The sequence below is a fragment of the Chanos chanos genome, chromosome 4 (genome assembly GCF_902362185.1).
Source record: "Chanos chanos chromosome 4, fChaCha1.1, whole genome shotgun sequence".
NCBI classification, from domain to species: Eukaryota; Metazoa; Chordata; class Actinopteri; order Gonorynchiformes; family Chanidae; genus Chanos; species Chanos chanos.
In genome coordinates, this window is record NC_044498.1 from 9,680,065 (window position 1) to 9,700,718 (window position 20,654).

The 20,654-nt window shown below is 39.4% G+C and overlaps 1 protein-coding gene across 1 annotated transcript in view; it reads right to left on the reverse strand.

Annotated features, from left to right (window-relative positions):
* The window catches only part of ryr3 (ryanodine receptor 3), an 83,300-nt gene extending 64,704 nt beyond the window's left edge, over positions 1-18,596 (reverse strand). Inside the window, exons 1-3 of the mRNA XM_030770924.1 lie at positions 18,549-18,596; positions 5,488-5,607; positions 2,907-3,011 (exon numbers count right to left, since the gene is read on the reverse strand). Of these exons, the coding sequence (XP_030626784.1) occupies positions 2,907-3,011; positions 5,488-5,607; positions 18,549-18,596 (273 nt within the window). The remainder of the gene's footprint in view (positions 1-2,906; positions 3,012-5,487; positions 5,608-18,548) is intronic.
* Between the last annotated feature and the right edge of the window lie 2,058 nt (positions 18,597-20,654).

Consider the following 20,654-nt stretch of genomic DNA (forward strand, 5'->3'; position numbering starts at 1 on the left):
GTACATTAATGTTCTGTTTTGCCAGAAATAGATCACCATATTTAATTGTTAAATTAAGTCCTTATTAATCTCAATAGCAAAATCTGGGTGAGTTGCAGAGTATAGGTAACAGGGAATTTGAAAAAATACTTGCAGAAAGTAAAACTGGTTTGTCCTTTGAATGTTTTCAACTATTCCACTTCTTGGTAAACACACAGTAAATGCATTAGTGTTATTACTAGTGTCATTAAATCAACTCAGAGAGTTTGTAGCTCAAATATCACCAGAGAACCATACAGTCTCTCTCAGACTTGGATTAACTCTGTCTGATTCAGTTTTACGCTGGTGGATATATTGTGATTTACTGTGTTCTTGTCAGGCCAATCAAACTTACACAGCCATCAAAAACCGTTCACATTTCTGATAAAGATGAGCAAAAATGACTGAATTAAATAAGAAGCGTCCATACACAGCAGCTCTATTTTAAATATAAAACGTGGAAAAATACACAACTTGAGTTTAAATATGAAAATAAATGAAAATAAATATCAAGAAATAAGTGTCACAAATATTCACATTCTGTTATATTCACAGTTAGGAGGCTGGTGGTGAGCCTGGACCAGTAGAGCCTGGACCAGTAGCAAAATAGCTTCACAGTATAAAAGATCCTCCATAGTATTTCATCACTGCATGATGTTCTTTTCAGCATAAAACATTGTGCTGATGTTAAACTGATCACATCATTTCGCTGAAAAAAAAAAACAGCTAATTTGAACCAAATGCCCATTTCCAAGTCAAACTAGCACTGACTGTCTTTACGTTGCTGCCCAAGACAAACTGTGGTCCTAGTCCTTTCATTGGCTTCTGAACCACCTACCTCTTAATGTGTACCAGACAGGTAGTCTCCACCAGACAGCTTAAACACTGTTTCCAGTGATTTTGTTTTTCAAAGAATCATTAAAAGTGTGAGTAATTGTGGCACATTATTGTGAGATAAGGTATTTGAACCAGGAAATTACCTTGTTAAACAAACTACACTGGTTACTGTATTAGTATAAAGCAGTGGTTCTCAACTCCAGTCCTGGGGGACCACTGTCCTGCGCGTCTTTGTTTTAACTCTTCATTATCACAGTTAAATGAGCTAATAAAGGGCTTGATGACTAATTGATCAGTGGAATCAGGTGTGTCAGTCCTGAGTTAAAACAAAGAAGTGCAGGACAGTGGGACTGAAGCTGAGCCACTGGGATAAAGAATAAAATTTTTCCCTTTGAACACAGTTTATTACCTGTATTTTCAATGTTACACAATTTTTGATATTCGATGTTTCGATTTCCGAGGGTGTTAAAAACATTAGAGGGAGCTTGTAAGGACTGTGAAGCCAACCACTACTTTAAAGCCCAAAAGCCATTATTACCAACACTATGATTAACTACCCAGTCCTCTGACCTCACAATGTACACATACTGATATATTACGTTTTCAGTCTTTAAACAAACTAAAACAAATCAATAAGGAAAAAAACTAAGTGTCATTTTATAATATATCATATGCTACACTTTTATAGCGTAATACACTCATCTTAAATTTACAATGAATAATTTAACACTTGAGGGTTCATGGGGGTTCAGTTAGTGTCTGGATAAATTCCATATAGCGGTCCAATGTAGCTTATGTTACGCTGCAGCTAATGTTTACTCCACGTAGGAGAGCTATATTAGTTTCTCTCATACAGATCTCCTAGAGAGTAAATAAAGTAATTCATCACCATATACTGTTTCTTAAACAAGAAAATTGTGCTAAAGTCAGCAACAATTGCATTTTGAGGTACATAATTTTATTCTTAAAAAGTCAAGCTATCTAACTCCAAGTGTTATCCACCCTTTTTTAACTTATCTAGCCAATGAAGCTACACTTAGCTTGGTTAAGTGACCCTACATGAGTAGAGCAGACAGTCAGGACACCGACGTCCTAAATGCGGTTGGAGCATCCAATGTCCCTCCATCACAACAAAAGCCACACAAAGTGGTAGAGTACATCCAAACCTGTAAAGCTCAGCAGGTTACAGTTAAAGTGTAAAGCAATGCTCCATTTTGTGTTTGTGACTGGATGATACTATAACCAAGTGCATTTCTGAAACTAAACCAAGCTTGGACACTTCATCGACTACAAGAAGAAGAAACGTTATCATCGAGGGTGCAATAGTGCAGACTCCTTTAAAAAAAAAAAGTCATAAAAGCTTCCAGATACAGTCTGTGTTTGTGGTGGAATGAATGGATTTTATAGAGATGATGTACGGTGGACGACAGTACACATAAAACCCATGTCAAGAATGATTACTACTTACCCACAGAGAAAACCCTGAGAGCAGTGCTACAGCTGAGGGAATAACTTTGTGATCTTTTAAATGCAACCGCAGAGTGTAAATCAAATAAGGAGAGACGACTCAGATGACAGCACTTTATGTGACTGTAATCAAGTTATTCACCCACCACAGAGCCGGGGCAGGAATGTTTCAGTGGACAGCTGCCCACTCCATCAAATGATCCACACGGATAACCACTATTATAAATTAAGACTAGATATGTTCTGAATAAAAAATGGTGTTACCTAAACGTAATGAGTGACTTGGTTTTCTTTTTTAGTTTTATTCCAAAAACAGAATTTCTAGTCACAAATGTGTTCCTAAGACAAGAAATAACATCACAAATTCTTTAATGATGTTGCGCCAGTAATAAAAACAGTCTCTCCCCTTTTTTATGATCTCTGACTCTTAAATGATGAGTCTTACAGTGTAAATGAGGATATGACTCAGCAAAACGATGTGGTGTATCAGTCTGTTTTTATGTGTGTGTGTGTGTGTGTGTGTGTGTGTGTGTGTGTGTGTGTGCGCGCATGTGTGTGTGTGTGCGCGGCACACTGGGACTCACCCCTTCTCCACCCTGACCAGCGTTTGCCAGCATCTCCTGCAGAGCACGCACAGACAGAGACTGCTCCAGCACAAAATTACAGATACACAGATCAGGAGGGATGAACTGCAGGCCAGAGAGAGAGAGAGAGAGAGAGAGAGAGAGAGAGAGAGAGAGAGTGTGAGAGGGGATTGATGCATACAAATAAAGGGGAAAATGTCCTTGTAATACGGACGCAGTATTTGCGTGTGATGAAGATTAAAAGAGATTGTTTTAGTGGTTCGTTAAAATTCCTTAACAGAGAATTTTTTTAACAAATGGTGCATAAAACATCTTTATTACTTAAACTAAAACCAATGATAGTGGTTTCCATTTAAAACTGTGCGTGATGCAGTTAAATGTAACGTAATGAACTGCTGGGTAATGACACTACTGTGGCTATTTCAAAATATCATCATTAAATATCTCTCATAATTAAGCAATAATTCAGAATTACATAATATTTCATTTACTCAGCTCAACATGCAAGATACTTTGATTTGACTTTGATTTTTTTTTTTTTTTTTACAAAGGAGGTCAAATCCAAACTAACCAAGACTGATTCCCTGTGCCATATACATGTGAACATGAGTTTAACTTTGGAGTAATTGCTAAGCTACAAACTTGCTGGTAACTAAATTAATGCATTTGTTCTTTTCTCCAATCACATTTTCTTTTTGTTGTTCACAGGTCTTCACCAAGCCCAGTACTGAATCAAAAGGGTTTGTGTTGTATCTCTGCCACCAAAAGGTTTAAAGAATGAAATGTTTACAAATAAAAGAAGAGTTTGAATGATCTAACTGAAAAAAAACTACTTTCTTTGATAGTCTCTAAAATGTAGCGTGTTTCCACACACTTCAGCACAGACCATCATAGCACTTATGTTTTAGCAAGACAACATTATTTATCTTATCTTTTCAGTACTATTTTTTTTCTATTCTATTGTTACTTATTACTATTGTCGCTGCCCTGTCGAGGAGCAGAAACCCAAGAATTCTCTTATACTTGTATAATGAGATGGAACAATAAAGGAATCTTGAATCTTGAAAAGACTTTATCAACAGCACAGTTTTTCTTTTCCTTCTGTGTGCGTGCTCAAACTGTGCAACTGCTCTTTCTTTTTCGGTCCTAGTTTTTAGTCTCTCTCTCCCCCCCCTGAGCAGAGTGTATGAGATCCTGATGATGTAAGCTGTAGTGTGGCCCTCATAACTGTGTAACACACCCCGTTGCCCTCTGACCACCGTGGTGTGGAGTGAAACATGAGTGCAGGAGGGTGCTAATAGGAACAAGTGTGCTCTCTGCAAACGACATACCACACCTTTCACTTCTTCTTTAACAAGACTAAAAGAGAGAGAGAGAAATTAAATGGAACTTGTTTTGCTTTGTGAATAGGAAAGAGAGATTTTGAGCAATGGAAAGAGGAAGTGATAAATATATATATATAAATATATATATAGAGAGAGAGAGAGAGAGAGAGAGAGAGACAGAGAGAGACAGATAGAGAGAGAGGGGGTGTGTGTATATATAAATATATATATATATAGTGTGTGTATGTGTATATATATATATGTGTGTGTGTGTGTGTGTGTGTATATATATATATTTATGTATGTATGTATGTATGTATACACACACACACACACACACACACACACACACATATATATATAGAGACAGAGAGAGAGGGAGAGAGAGAGAGAGCGAAAGAGAAAGAGGGATCGCACGCAGTGGGTGGACTGTCACAGGTAACATGGCAGTCTTTGGTGTTACTGACAAAGACAGCTCACTGAGTGAGGAACAGCCCCCCCACACACTGCACCATTACTGCTCATTCACACACTGCATAATGTCCAACACAGACAATGGGCATGGGCATACTACATTTCCCATTTCCCAAATTATACTCTGCCCCTGCTATATCCTTCTTGTCGGCCAGCACTGTCTAGAACAGCGAGAGCTATTCACACAAGTTGAATCCCACAGGGAGAAACGAGTGAGCAGGGGGTCGGTCACTGATGAATGCCCTGTGGTTAGAAAGGATTGGCAGTTTGGTATCTTTCTTCTTTTGGAGAGAGGAAGCATATTTATTTATGCAGAGATAGGTACAACATGCATGCGATAAGTAAATGTACATGTTGGGGGGGGGGGGGTTTAGAATTATTCCCATTTGCTGAGGAAGAGTGAAAATTCATTGGGTAAAAAAAAAAAGAAAATGGCGATATGATCATGTCTGACAGATTAAATTACCTCTGTGACATGCTCTTAGAGGAAAAAAAAAAGACAAGTTCACATTGGGTACTGTCTTTTTGTAGAGGCACTTACTATGTTCAGTCTGCAGTCCAACCTAATCTGATTAAACTGCGCAAAAAGCCTTTCCCTGAATCAATTTGGCTATTCCACCATTTGAAGATTTTACGTAGACATTTAAGCACACTCAGACTCATCAAAGCATAATTTCAGGACACACGTCTAAAATTTAAAATCCAAAAGACCAGATGTTTTCTAGAACTCAGTCATGTATTAATTTATAGTCATCGCTATGACAGACTTCTGTCCATTGTACCTTAGCTTCAGAGGTGGGTTCCAAGTAGCATAGTCGATTTCCGAGTCCCTCCGCTGACAGACAGAATTTACGATTCTCCTTCTGAATGGTAGCGACGCTCTGAAGCACCACTTCATCATCCTGAAATAACAAAACAATAAGTCAGAGAGCATTTCAAACCAAACCCAACGATGTCAGACCAAGCCAAAGCAAACCACACCATGCCACAAAAGAGAACTTGAAGTTCACTGCATTACAATCTTAGTCTGTGTGGTCAAGAGAAAAAAAGAAAAGAAAAAAAAGAAAAGAAAAACATTAGCAAATTCTTCCAAAGTGTTTATTAGATGACATTAGATGTCATTTCTCCCTGAGTCTTCCCACAAGTTACCCAGTACACACGGGGTAGAAAAAGTGCAGTGTCATGTTAGAACACTGGGTAGAGCATGCAGTGTCATGGTTTGGTATTGATGTCGTTTTTGTGTATGTGTTTTTGAAAAGCAAGGGTGGCATTACACCAATTCATTCAGGAGGCACAACATAAACAGGTGTCTGATTCTGTCTGTTCTACATGTAACAGACTGCTAGGAGGGTGTAACGGATATTGCAGTGCAAGGAGGTATGGTGCAAGATCTACAACTTTTGCAAGATGCAAGATCTCCATTTACAAATACAAGACTATTTACAAGACAGGATAATGAATGGAAAAGGGTATGAAGGAGAACTTTCCTAAATACATAAAACAGCAGAATCTTACTTTTAAGGTTAAAAATATTATTTATATATGGTGCCAGATTTGTTTGGGACCAAAAATAGCAGAGCTTGAATGCTGTGGGCTACACTGAATCACTCATCTGAGTGAAACAAAAATATTATAGGCTAACATCAAGATATTCCCAAACACCTTCAGTATCTTAAGGTCACAGAAGCAGGCAGACTCTGCAAACACAGCCAAATAGCTGTAAAATGATTAAATCTCAGTCCAAATAATGGTCCCCAAAGTACTGTTAAAGACTTAGCTCACAGCTCATTTCTCAAAGGACCGTGACTGACAAAGCTGTCAAGACTGTGAACGTCGTAATGAGGATATTCAAATTAGCACAGGTAAAAAGTCGCAGAGAGAGAGAGAGAGAGAGAGAGAGAGAGAGAGAGAGAGAGAGAGAGAGAGAGAGAGAGAGAAGGAGATAAGAGGAACCGGTAACGTCACAGAACATCTACAACGACTCCATCTCTTGAGGATTCTCTGGCATTCCATGGCGTCACGAGAAGGATTTATTGATTTGTGTCTCGCTGACTTCGCCACTGACTGCTCTTTCTATCTCCTGCCAGCTCACGTACCACACTCATCTGAGCCGATGGTTGCCATGGCTCTGGCTGTCAGTCTCGGAGCAGTTTCGCTTCATTAACGATGCCAGTCACGCCTTACGGGGGTTCAGCACCCAAACACACTCAACAAGACAGCACTGCTCCCACTATAGCCAGGTGAAGATTCATAGGAAAGCAAGATGCATTACGTATTCATAAAATGGGGATCTACGTGTGATTAAAGTGACTCTCTGGTTATTGGTCCTTAAATCAACATTAAATCAAATACTGCTAGAGCTCCCCATGTTATTACCATTAAAATGGAGAACAAACATATGAATCGAATAATCTGACAGTTGAATTCCAATACTAGGTAAAGGATGAATAAACATAGCCATTAAAAAAAAACATGTGAAGAGGACAACACAGCTGTGATGGCCGATCTAATGTTGGCCAACAACTGTCTGACAAATAAACCTCGACAATTCTCACCAATAAACATTTAAAACAGAATACAATCAGCAAAACAAACCCTTATTGTAATTGTGGGTAATATTTGTGTATAGTGAAGATATTAATGCATGTAGAACATTGTAATCATTTGTGCAATTTGTGTTAAGCAAGTTCTATTATATTAAAATGTATCTTTCAGTTAGTTTTAGATGGTTTAGTCCAGTATTGAAAACGAGTCCAAAAGTGGTTTCATATGTTTGAGTGGTCCTGCTGCAGACACCATCTTCATGACCCACCATCAAATATGAAAAATGACCAGATTTGGACCAGAACATATTTCATAATTGCTAACTCAGTTTGGTCAGCTGTTTCCATGTAACAAGACTCCTTTTAAAACCTTGTAACGCTCATTAATAATACTGAAGTAAAAAACTCACTCAGATCACATTTTACTTGCATCTGCCACAGTATAAATTGCATCTGCCAAATTGTGTCTGCCATGAAAACCAAACTGGGTGTTTCATGGACCCCGGTGCTCTAAACTCTGTACTGCTAAATGTTGATGAGAGACAATGAAGGGGGAGGGGGGGGGGGGGTTCTGTGGGCTGGCCTTTTAAAGAGCAACCTCGATCATGTGGCTAGCCTTTTCATTTTGGGTTTCTTCATCTTGCTCTTTAATCTCCCTTCATAATGTACAACTGAGTTAAACTGAGCTGAAGCCCTGAGATATCTGCTTTGGATTTAGAGATCTTCTCAGAGAAGTTAAATAGGCCGCAAGTCACAAAATGAAGATGATGTAAACGAGCATTAGAGAACTGACAACAAGCTGTTAGTGGTAGGTAATTATCAGCTGTTCCACAGTATAAACAGATCATTCCATGCAAGCCTAAAAGTTAAAACACTGCTGTCATGTTATGAAAATCTTTTTTTATTTATACTGACCACTACTTCAGCTGAACGTTAAGGAACCCTTACGAAGCCTGAGCAAACAAATTTCTCATCATGCCTGCTGGCAGAGCACTGAGAGCAACACCCGTAATAACCAGTTGAGACTACAAATCCCAGCATGCTTTGCAGAGACATCACAGCTGACAGCCATATTGGTATAGTGTCTGTGTTTCGGTCATGTAATGTGTGGTTTACTTGAGACATCACCAGAGTTATTTGTTAAACTCAGTCAATTCATAGGTAAACCTGAACGAGCGTAATCCACAGCTGGAGCAGTAGACGGGGAAAAGGTGTCTTTTCAAAAAAAAAAAAAATTGACATCTTATTTGACCTTCAGTGCACATTTTTTAATGGTGTATTGCAAACAAAGCCGAAAACATCAAACTTGGCTTGGCACCCAGCCCGTAGCTCCTCAGACAGTTCCTAGATGTCTGTCATTGGCTTAAGGCTTTTGGACATTTGACGCATGAGAGGGTAAACTAAGTACGCATGTGTATGGAGATTTTCACCTCTTTAAAATGAAATAAGTCCCTCAGCTGTTACAGAGAATCAAAGTAGGATCACCAGTCTTCCTCTTAACCACGGGTTGATTTGCAGTTTTTGTGTGTCAATGTGAACATATTTATGTACTTTGGTCTTGATCAAGGAGAGTGCCAGTTAAGTGATTCTCATATTTCATAAATCCAAAGCTGTTTAATGTGTCACTGTGTTCCTTATCTTAGAGGGAAGTCCCCCCTCCCCTTTACCCCACCCTGGGCCTTCTAAACTCATCCCGTGCCAAGGAATCTGGCGAATCTGCGGCAAAGTGATCCTGAGCAGAGCATCTGAATCATCCGCTAGACAGCTAAGACACACCATCACGGTCTATGTATAGGGCTGCCACAGAGCAGCACATGCGTAAGTCGTCTAAGGAAGGGAAGAGAGTAAGAGTCCACCCAAAATCCCTCAGGCAGCAATTTGAACCCCTCAAGTCAAACACTGTGCCTTGTTTCGATGCTCTCAAAGGGTTCTAATCTGGGTGGCATCGTTCTGGTTACGTGGGATCGAGCTACCCATGCATAACCTTGGTTATACTCCCTCTGTCTTCATCTTGTCTTATCCAAATCTCCATTTTAGCAGAGGATTGAGTAGGACTAGATTGGCTATGTTATGCTTCTGAGTGCTGATCTGAGATCAGCAACAGTTTTTTTTTTTTTTTTTCATCATGCTGCCTCAGACAAATTCAAGTACTTCGTAGAGCTGATCCTAAAGCTGCTGCCGTGAGCCCTGGGGTAACCTGAGCCTCTCTCCCCTCTCTTCGTCTGTGTTTAAGGACGTGAACAGGTGGGAGCGTGTCCCCCTAAAGCCTCTTCGAGGCTAGGCTCGAAATCCGAGAGCACCCAATGGGCTGCCACTGCCCCGAGAAAACGCTCACAACTCAACCGCCGCTGCTACTGCCGTTAACTTGAGAAAAGGTGAATCCACTAAATCCCCTTCCACACTGCCATTTTGACACGCAAACCTCCGCACATGCTCAGTCAGAGTTACCGTGTGCCCAGAAGATATATCAAAGTGAGAGAACTGCTCAAATATTGAGATACACTTGTTTGAGGATGTCACAATCAGGGTGCCACGCAGCTCTCTGGTCTAACTCGTCGCTCATAAATGTCAGACAAGGTGATAAGTGCTGTTTACAAACTATCAGGTTCAAGGTTTTTGGTTCATGCTTTCAAAGCATGACAGCAAACATACATCGTTGCTGAATTCACGCATAGCTCCCGAGCTGATACAGCTGGAGATTTATGAGTACAGTCATAACCTACAGCATGTCATGAATTAGGTACTTGACTGATTGAAGATGAGGTCCAGTGTTCTGCATTTCTCTTTTTATCAAAGTTCTGAAGACCAGTTTTTCATCCAAAAGTCAGCATTTTCCTCAAGTTTTAACAGTTCCTTTATACTGACGAACAAACATCAGAATCTGTATCGGTAGTTTTAGGATGGGAATACTGGAGGAATGATTGGGGAAACATTCGTTTGAACATTGCTGAGCAATGCTCCGCTGAACACCACATTAAATCCCTAAATAGCTCAAAATGATCGGCACTCATTTACACATTCTCGACAGATTGCTGAAACTCAGCCCTATGACAGCTTAATGAGACTGCTGAGTTTGGGCAGCTTCAAATCTCAGTCAGTTCTCTATTGCTACACTTTCACTGCAGTATTATGGCTTATCAAAGTAGGATTAACGAGCGTTACTAAAGAAAAATTCTAAGCTTTACTGTAATTGTAATTACTCGGCTGGGGAGTATTAGCTTACCTCCAAACTTATTTTGGGAAAAACTTATTTTTGTCCTGCTAAAATGGCTTAACGAAGCAAGTTGTGCACAATAAATAAACAGAATATGACAAACTGTACGAAGATTCACTTCAGAAATATTAGCAATCAGGCTGAATACACACACATTTTGCACTGGATACCCTGCCTGCATCAGTAACAACAACAGCAACAAATCAAATAACTGCACTCTGTAATCTAAATTCAATGTCTTAGGCAAGGATGAAACCTAATCCTTGACTACATTACGTGAGTTCTCTTCCTGCATTTTACTCTTTTCCTAGGCCTCTTCTGGGTTGGTTGTCTGTAGGAATGTTTAGAGTTATGTTTTTACGCTCTGTGTAATGATATTCAGGCCAGGTCTCCTTCTGAAATGAGATATGAGATATTATCAGACTAGTCTGATAATATAAGCATTTATGATAAAAAAAAATCTGAATGGAGTTTAGTCCAGAATTTGTCTTAAACCTTGTCTGGATTTTTGAAGTTTACGACTTGCAAAAGTAGTTTTAGTTTTTGGCAAGGGCGTTAGAAAAAAGTTTTCATTTTCAACTATCTACAATTGTAGTTGAAGTGTAATGGAGAAGTGTCATGACTATTACTGCTGCTGGAGTATAGTCCTTCAAGTGAACACTGATCCACAGTAAAGTAACTGATAATGAAAAATTCAAACGACCTCTACCATCTCGTGTCTCTTTGGATTAGTACCTGAAACACTGTGATGGTAGAACACAACATTTTCATTAAGCGACGGATTAAATCCAGAGCAACAGTTCAGTGTCCCAGAACCGTGACAAACTCTTTATTCTGTCCTACTGCTAACATAAACCATCCCCACAGAAAGGTTTAACACTCAGGGTCTATTTTTCTACAGCATTTGGCACAGAAAGCGCTCCACCCAAAAATAAACAAGACGCAAAATGGAAAACATGATTAAAGATGCAGAGGCCATTACACCAGGCCTGCCAGTCAACTGGAGGGACACTGTCATTGATGAGTTATGACATTCTAAGAGGACTGAAATAAATAAAGTAAGAGACAAGGAAGGAAAGAGCGAAAGAAAGAGCGAAAGAAAGAAAGAAAGAAAGAAAGAAAGAAAGAAAGAAAGAAAGATCAAGTCCTGTGGTCCACAGCCCCTGAGTATTACACTTTATGCTGCAGCCGTATTACAAATTGGATTTCTCTGGCTTACTTTGCATACATATTGCTTTAAAATAGCCTAACATAATAAAATACAGCTCACATGCATGGCTGGGCAACCTGAGTCAACTCTGACAAATGAGAGTGCCATGCTCCAAGAGGTCTGCAAAAAAAACCAGCAGATCTGTGAGTCTTCTGCCACGTATAGAGAGCACACTGATTCAGTTTGTATAAAATACATAGTTTAGTATTCTTGGCATACACAGAATAAGCATAAATGTCACATATTTGGATCCGTCTCCAAGCAAAACTGTGAACTGAGCTTTTAAAGATTAAAGTAGTTTGGAGTATTATGTTTGCAGTACGTTGTTTAATAGCATTTGTAAAAACTTTGAAAAATGACAAAACATAGTAATAGACACTATGCCCAATAGCTACTGAAGCTCCTTCCTGCTCTCAAATCCTATCAACAGACACTAATCAATGATGTATGTATAACCTATTTGCTTATTCTGAGGAATTCAAATGGTGTAATCCTTAACTGATCGTTTGATCTTGCATATGCTGATAGTGATTCATCAGTTGCTATGCAAGGTATGTGCGTGTTTGGTACCAGGTCCCATAACAGTAATGTCAAATATTGATATGTGGACAATGTTTTCAGCTAATTCTTTGGGAAAATGTCAAAATTTGACATTTTTTCACTTCCATGCTTTGTCCAGCAGAGGCCACTGTTTTTAATTTTGCAGTTCTCATTTTTGCTTCTACAATATTTCACGGATATTACTTCATTCAGAGATATAACAAAAAAAAAGGTCACACGGGGGCGCAGCAAAAAAGACAGCGGAGATGTGGGTTCGAATCCTATTAGTGGCGCTTCCGGCTTGGCCAGGCATCCACGGGGACATTTACGGGCGGGAACACATTAGGGATTGTCTCTCCGTCACTGCAAAAAGCGATCCCCGCTAGTTGCTCAGAGCTCAAGATTAACGGCGGATCTGTTACAGCTATTCTGTGATCTGGTGAAAATTGGGGGTGACATATGATAGTCTACTCTCTTCCCCCAGCCAGCACAGGGGCTGCGCAAGTGAAGGACAGAAATACAAGAGAAATGGCAACCACTAAATGTGGAGAAAAGGGCAAAAAAGTAACATGAAAAAAAGTTACTAACAGTTTCTCAGACATTACAGGAATTTTTCACACAAACATTTTGGTAAAATTGCATACAATGATGAGATTGAACAGGTCATAACTGAAATGCTGAATGCTGATGTTTTCCTAAAATATTAATATTTGATATCTTTCCATCGGGTTGTCAGCTCAGAGCTGAGCGCTCATATTTCACCACTTGAGGATTTGTTATCTTTGTCAACCCTCTCAGTGTCTTAAATGAGTCATTTCTTCTGATGAGTTCATGATTTAGTGAGATCTTACTTATCTTACATAGCTAATCAATTATTCAGGTAAAAAAAAAAAATACTGTAACAAAAACAGTTAAGTTAATACAACCCTTTTTTTTTTATTATCCAGTGAACAGGTCTGCAACTGACAAGTGAGAAGACAGACTAATCAGCTTGTTGCATTTTACAGCTGATTGTGCAAAAGACAGCGCAATTATTCCCAAAGAGAGAACTATTGGATTTTCTTTGCCATGCATTCCATAAAAAAAAAAAAAATCAATAATTTCATCGCTGAGTGAGCTGTATTTTGTGGGTATGACCAATTAAGTCGTTTCACACATTCTTCAATATTATTGCCCTGGCAATTTAATAACAAGAAAATAGTAACCCTCTGGTTTTGTGATAGCAAGGGGGAAGAAAAAAAACCAGTCAAGCTTCTAAGCAAAGGCCCAGTATATGTTCCGTAGCCGTCATAAACTTCACAGATCTATCTAGTATTGCATAATGAATGAATGATGAGCGATGATGAATACGATGAATCCATTAAGACCGACCCTGATGAGAAGAGTTAAGTCACCACACATGATGCCCACAATGATCAGACACTGTACATGCCTGCAGGTGAAACACCTGCACCCAACAGTAGACAACAACTACGAGACTTGAATCTGCAACTGAGGTGAAAGAGAACCACAGCAGACATGTTGTCCTTTGGCACAGATGGTCGCCAGCTCCTTTGAGACTAAACTAGTGCCAGGAAGCACAAGACAGCTACAACACTTGGCTCTGTACAGTCCATATGGAGCAGGTTTACTGATTCCTGCCGACACCCAAAGTTTGTTGAGGTCATAAGTGTTGGAGAAACTTGCCGTCAGCCTGCATAAATATTCATTTTCTCCCACAGTTCAAATGCACAGACATATGAATAAAACTAAATTAAGATAAATATAAAGTGATACTGTTTGACTGGCTGCATGAATAAGTTGCTACTGCTGGTGATTATGTCATAACCCATATATGTATAGAAGAAATGCTTACTCATTTCTTCTATACAACTCAACTCAAATCATCTGCTTTCCTCTACCCTTATCTCTGCACCCATCCAACTATCAGCAGCACAGGTTTACTGAAGCTAAAAATGATCACAAACAGCCCCTAAAAACGGCTGAGATGAATCATAGGCACAGCCATGTGTATCTACCTCTACATCAGATAAGAAATGACTGTGACAAGAATCGTCCAAACAAATCCAAAAAGAAGGCGAAATGAAAGTTTGCACTGTGACATTGTAATTCAAAAGCAATAGGCATTACATATATTTGGAGTGAGTGAGGGAATCATCTTGAGACATCAAGACACCATAGCTCGTTTTATAGAACTAGTTTTATGTTTGGTAGTATCGTGTAAATATCAATCAGTATCAGTTGGAGAACAGACTGAAAGAAACAAAATCACCCTGAAGGGGGTCACGGGAACTGTCAAATCCCTTTTCTGACATTACAAACAGTAAGAGACAGCTAAAGATCAACCCTCCTCTGTTACAGAGGAAAAGAAGTTGTCGGAGTTTTCAAAAACACTCAAATCCATTTACTGCGCAGTCAATAAGCTCTCAGAACAGCGTCCCCGGGCACGGTGCTTTAAATTCACAAAGAAATTAAATGAATAATCAAACTAGACGAATAGAACAAAACACACATAAAGGGATACCGAGACAGAGAGGGTAAAGAGAGAAAGAGAGTGAAGTCTGAACGATCTGCAGGAAATAACTGGCCCCGTCCCTGTTCTCCTTAGAAGCTTTTTTCCCCCTCTCTGCTTTCCTTAGAGCCAGTGGTAAAGCCCATATATAAACACTGGATAGGTGTACTGTTATGCAAGCCTGTGCAGTTTAGTTGTTATTATAATTCTTCTGCATGTACAGTTACTAAAAACTAATTCAAATATAATTCTCATTGACACATGACGCAAAAAAAAAGAAATGGTAATCACTCAAAGACTAAATACACACATGCATCGTAACCTTGCTCTGCCATAATTAAACAGTGTTACACACTCCCCAGAGCCCTGTTTCTACACAACTAATATGATCTCATAAACAGAGACTCTGGGGCCACAGACAGATGGACAGTAAGTGTACACACAACACGCTGGCCCAGAGACCTTGGTATGTCTAAAGTGTTATATGTTTTTAAATGGAGATTAGGACTGGAATGCATTTGCATGAGAAGGTGTGAATATACCTGATGCTAGGCTGTGAAAGTGTTAAAAATATTTCACTCAAATGTCTTGTTAAATATGTACGTATTTAAAAACATAACACGGGGTGGGGGGGGGGGGGGGGTGCCCTTAACCATTTACATGCATAATCATAATTAACAGGACATCGTATTACATAAATGCTGCTAAAGAGACATGCCAGTGTTAAAAACACTGAGAATTAATTTTACTCTCTCTGAGTAAGTCTAACTATGACTTATTTTCTGCACATAATAAGCTGACAACAGAGCTATTGCAATACTCCACACATTAACAAGTATAATGAACCTCAATTAGTTTTGCTTATTATTTGTAATTCTTTCTGTCTGACATCATTACTATATGATAAGCTTAGTGAACACTGAAGAAACGGAGAAATTTTAAAAGGGCGATACTTGTTTAGCAGTCTTGACACATCATCCCTCTTAGCAATTATTCTTTTAATATCACATCAACTCTTGCGGTAGTGAGCTGTTGATTTCTGGATATGGTTTAATCCCAATAAAAGTAGTGCTAAAATGTCAGTGGCCTAGCAAGTCCAGCTAAGTGATGCAATGACCCTCACAGGGGAAGATGCCAGAGGGCTGTTTGTGTGCGTCCGTACGTGTGAGCATGTGTGTGTGTGTGTGTATGTGTGTGTCTGTGTGTGTGTGGTGGAAGCATCAGCTTTTTAGAGGCTAAATTTAAACCCTGGAGTCGTCTCCAGGAATGCAGAAGGCTTCCAGAACAACATAATCTCCAAATAAGCTCACTGCTACTGTATGAGGGACTTTTTGCCACACCTGGACTTAAAGGTGCAGCTTCATTCTTTATTCTCACACTAGCTCTGTCACAGGTATTTACAGAGAGAGCGAGGGAGATGGTGGGCCCAGGTGGCAAAGCGCCACGAATCTGAGCCATCTGGACTGATTATTGGAGAGAGGCACAATACTGGAGTGCATTCATTCATGTTTAATGTTCTTGAACACCGCACGTGTCTTCACAACACACCGCTTTCATTCATTTGCAGTGTGAATCTGCATTCTGAATCAAATCTGAATATCACTCATCAGACACTCAGTCTGCACCAGTTTATTCTCTGTGCAATTTGAAAATAACACGACTCATTAGTGCTATGTCATTGTTATATCTTAAAGTGTTCATTCATATCCAATCAGAACATCTCTGGCAACATATTCCATGCTTATACAGTCGTAATTACTATACTATACTATACTATACTATACTATACTATACTATACTATGACTGCACACTAAAAAAAATGGTTACTCCAAATTTTAAAAATGAACAAAAGTATGGAGGGGTGGAAAGATTTCCCCTTGAACAGGGTGCTGATAGCTCAAGCAGAAAGAAAAATGTGACAACTGCATTATTGTCTACAGATAACTGTCTAAGTACTGGCTGTCTACAAATCCTTCCAGCTGTACCCTTTCGAGAGAGACAGAGAGAGAGAGGGGGACCCTCCACTCACTGCCAGCTTTCCCACTTTAACACTTACACATCAAGGTGAGACCTCATATACTTCCCTCTCACAGGATCTCACAGCACATTCAGATGCACAAGAATGTGTTTGCAGTTATATTTAAACGCACCAGGTAAAAATATAGATTTGAGACCATCTGGAGCAGTTTATTTGGGAGACCCGTAGAGAGAAATGACGGAATTCAAAAGAGATTTTTCTGGGTTAACAGCAGCTGATTCAGAAGACTCTTGCAATTTTACATCAAAAATTCAGGAAGTTAGTGAAGCATGGTAGGTATAAGTTTGACTTGGTCTGTGTCACAAAATGGAAGTCTTACACACTGTTATTAGAAAAAGACAGTAAGTATTATTGACTTTTTGACAGGAATACTGAAGTTCTGCAACAGCACAGGAATGAAGGCTTTGACTACTTAAGCAGTGAACTGACACTTCTATTATAGTACCATCTATAGAAGCCCCAGCAAAATACCTCAATTGAAAAAAAAAAACTAATAAAAAATAAAAGCAAGCTAAGGATCAAAGATGCCATATCAAAAATATCATTCACATCTTTGTCATGTTAATTTAGGGATACTAACAGTAAAGGTGATTTGCTGACATCAGGATGGAAGCCGTTTACAAATGACTGATGTTATCAGATTATTGGCATGCCAGAGAGCCAATGGAATCTGAGAGCCCTGGGTCATGTCCAAACAGACATGTCCAGTGCTTTAAACTGTCATGATCCCAGGCTGACTCGATGGAATCCCACAGGCTCAATGTAGTCCTTTGTGAAATCATATTCACGCTCCGCAAGATCCCGCAAATCCAAGTATCTCTGCGTTAACCAGCTTAAGACTTTCCATAGGAAAACAGAATCCATTTTTCAGAAAAATTCACTTAAGTGAAAAATGATTATGTTTTTGAAAACAAAAGATTCACATTTCAAACAATCCCAGTTTATGTCTCACGATAATGCTGAGCGAGTCAATGGACAGCAAAGAGACAATTAGTTACAGTTTATGTTAATACATCGGACGCGAACCGAATCTCTCAGTAGTGCAGTGTGTTACCAACTGTAACGGTCATTTCCACTGCACGGATATCTTATCGTTAGCAAAGACAGGCACATGTGTGTAACTAATCTGCGTCCAACCACAAAAATAGAAAGGTCTTCAAGAGGGTATGTAGGACTTATCGAACGGTTTCGCATAGTCTAAAACAACATTGAGGCACTTTGATTAACACCGAATGTATAACCAGATCAAAAGAATCGCCAGGTCATCAAACAACCAGGTTTCATTAATTGACTGTCGGCTCCTTAAACTTTTTTTAAAACTGCTAAATAAATAATGATCTGTTTAAACAACGGCTTGAAGATCTGCTTTATGTAACACAAAATAACCGCAAACTATAAACTTTTCCTTAAAAAGATCGAGGGAAATTTATATAATTTGTCCATGCACCTGCAGACGGTGCACTCATTTGGATTCCATTCCATAAGCTTTGACGACAGGTGCGTCAGGGGACCAACTGGATCACAACTTACACCTGCGACAAGTTCCAAATAAAGGTAAAATGTAAACCAGTTTGGATAGAAAGCATAGAAGAGGCAGACCCCCCCACCCCCCCATCAAAATTCCATTATAACAAATGCTTTCCATTCAGCATTAAAGCAATGGCATTTGATGTCTCAGCATTAAATAGTCATTGTTATTAATTGCCCTGCACCAAAACGCACTCGAAAATATCTCTACTCCAATCGGAAACCGAAAAGGACAAAAAAAATATTTTGCGCACTCACAGTTCTTAAGAACTGAATCTCGTCTTCGCCTTCTCCACCTTCAGCCATGGCTGTAGAAGAGTCTGCCGAGACTCCGGGAGCCACCACTGGCAGCACGCAGCGACGCGACGCTTCTCCTCTACTGCCGATATTAGCATAGAGCTAATCCAAAGCCATATAGGGCAGACTGGGCAAACCCACTAACGCGCAAACGGTAACGTTAACTGTCAGTCATTGCTGCGTTCCTAACGTCTGTGCCAGCAGTGCAGGTCCATAGGAGACGGTGCATCGACTTAGATGCGTCCCTGATAAACATTCCTAAATGGCAGGATAGTTAAAATCATGCTTTGTGCGTAACTGTGATTTGGTTTGCCTGTCACACAACCAACAGGTAAATCGAGACACAACGATATAAATTATAGAGGCTGGTATAGGATTTTGTTGAAGTTAACATATAAATGGATAGTTCAAGACATCTTAGAAAATAGAGCAGAAAAAACCCAGATATAAACTTCATGTGTGCGCTACCGATTTCAATTGTTACCGGTGTTCTCTTATAAATTAATTCATCTGTGAATTTACAGCAGCTCCGGTGTTCTCTGGTGACAGAATAATGTTTTTTTTTATCAAGATTTGGTTGTATGTGTTCATCACGGTAGTGTATACCAAATACACCCTTAAGTCTGCGTTAAAATGAGTAGACTCCTTTATTGGCTTAGTTGCGAATCTACGTTTTTGTTCTTATTATTGTTGCGCGGTTGTGTATGTGACACTGGAGCTGAACATGAGACTAATTTCTCAAAACTCTTTTTAAAAATCCGCGATAATTCGCAATGGTAGGCTAAGCCTTGAATACCTGAATACTTTTGTTGTCCATTACCATTTTCTCACTTAATGAGCCTTGAGTCGAAAAATCACACCTTCCAAGTACTGCTGTCATATAGGAATGACTACTATCCCAGTCCTATGCGCTTACTTCGACTAATATAAAGGCTGTATTGCCATCTAGCGGACATCTGTAACAACAGCATTCGGAGTCGGCACACCAACTCCTACATCGTTCTCGTGGGCTACAAAGTGTCATACCAACTGTCACTGCGAAGTAAAGCTTGCCTCCATGAATTTCAGTTCCGTGCATCAAAACTCGCACATCAACTGTATCCCCACAGAACTTTTTTGTTCGTTTCGTACAGAGAAATTTGATCAACTCTAAACGCTGCAGATTTAAACGCGTCATGTTGGCATGGTTTACGTTTGAAGGCTCTCTTTTTCTGACATAGAGCTAATCTGACAAACAGCCACAGGCATACTACATACGGTGGTTAAGAACTGTGCCACCTAATCTTAGTTTTTGTTGCTGCCGTCCATCCGTTTATTGAGTAATGCCCCTACCTGTCACATGGAGTAACTGAAGCATCCAAAGGACGGGTCAAAGTAAGTGATGGTGGACACGATTGGACGAGGAACTGTCTTATAATTTGAACGCGAACTGTGCGTCAGTGACCATGCAAACAACCTACACTCTAACTGAAATAAACTCTTTGGGCTTTCGACTGGACTGTGCTGGTAAGAATTAAAAATATCTGTGTCTTTCAAAAACTATCTCTAACGTAACAGGCTTGTTTTCGGTTTACATTAGAGCTGCATGGGTTAAGGCAAAATGCACTCTTACAGATAAAGTGTAAAGAATTATGATACGATATTTGATGACAATATTCAGATATCGGTATATACGTGGAAATTACGTATCGTTTTATTCTCAAAATATTGCACGATATACAGTATGAGTACATTTGTGTTGTATCTATATTCTGTTTAACCAGATTTGTTCATGCATTTGTAACGTAGCTATTTCTTTAGACTCATGAGTCATATATCTGCTTAAGGATGAGAAGTCTATGCAACTATAAAATCAGAGTCTATCTGACCTGTTTCAGCTTAGTTCTGTGAGACTCAGGTACCCTCATGTTATAGTGACACAGCATAAATTCCTCTCTGCTTACGTTGGTTGTTAATATCTCAACGGGAAAGCCACTTCACTAATGCTGTTAGCGCTGCTAAATATATGTAACCTGTGATCAGTTGGGCCAAAAGTAAATGGAGCATTTACAATAAGTTTACATTTTG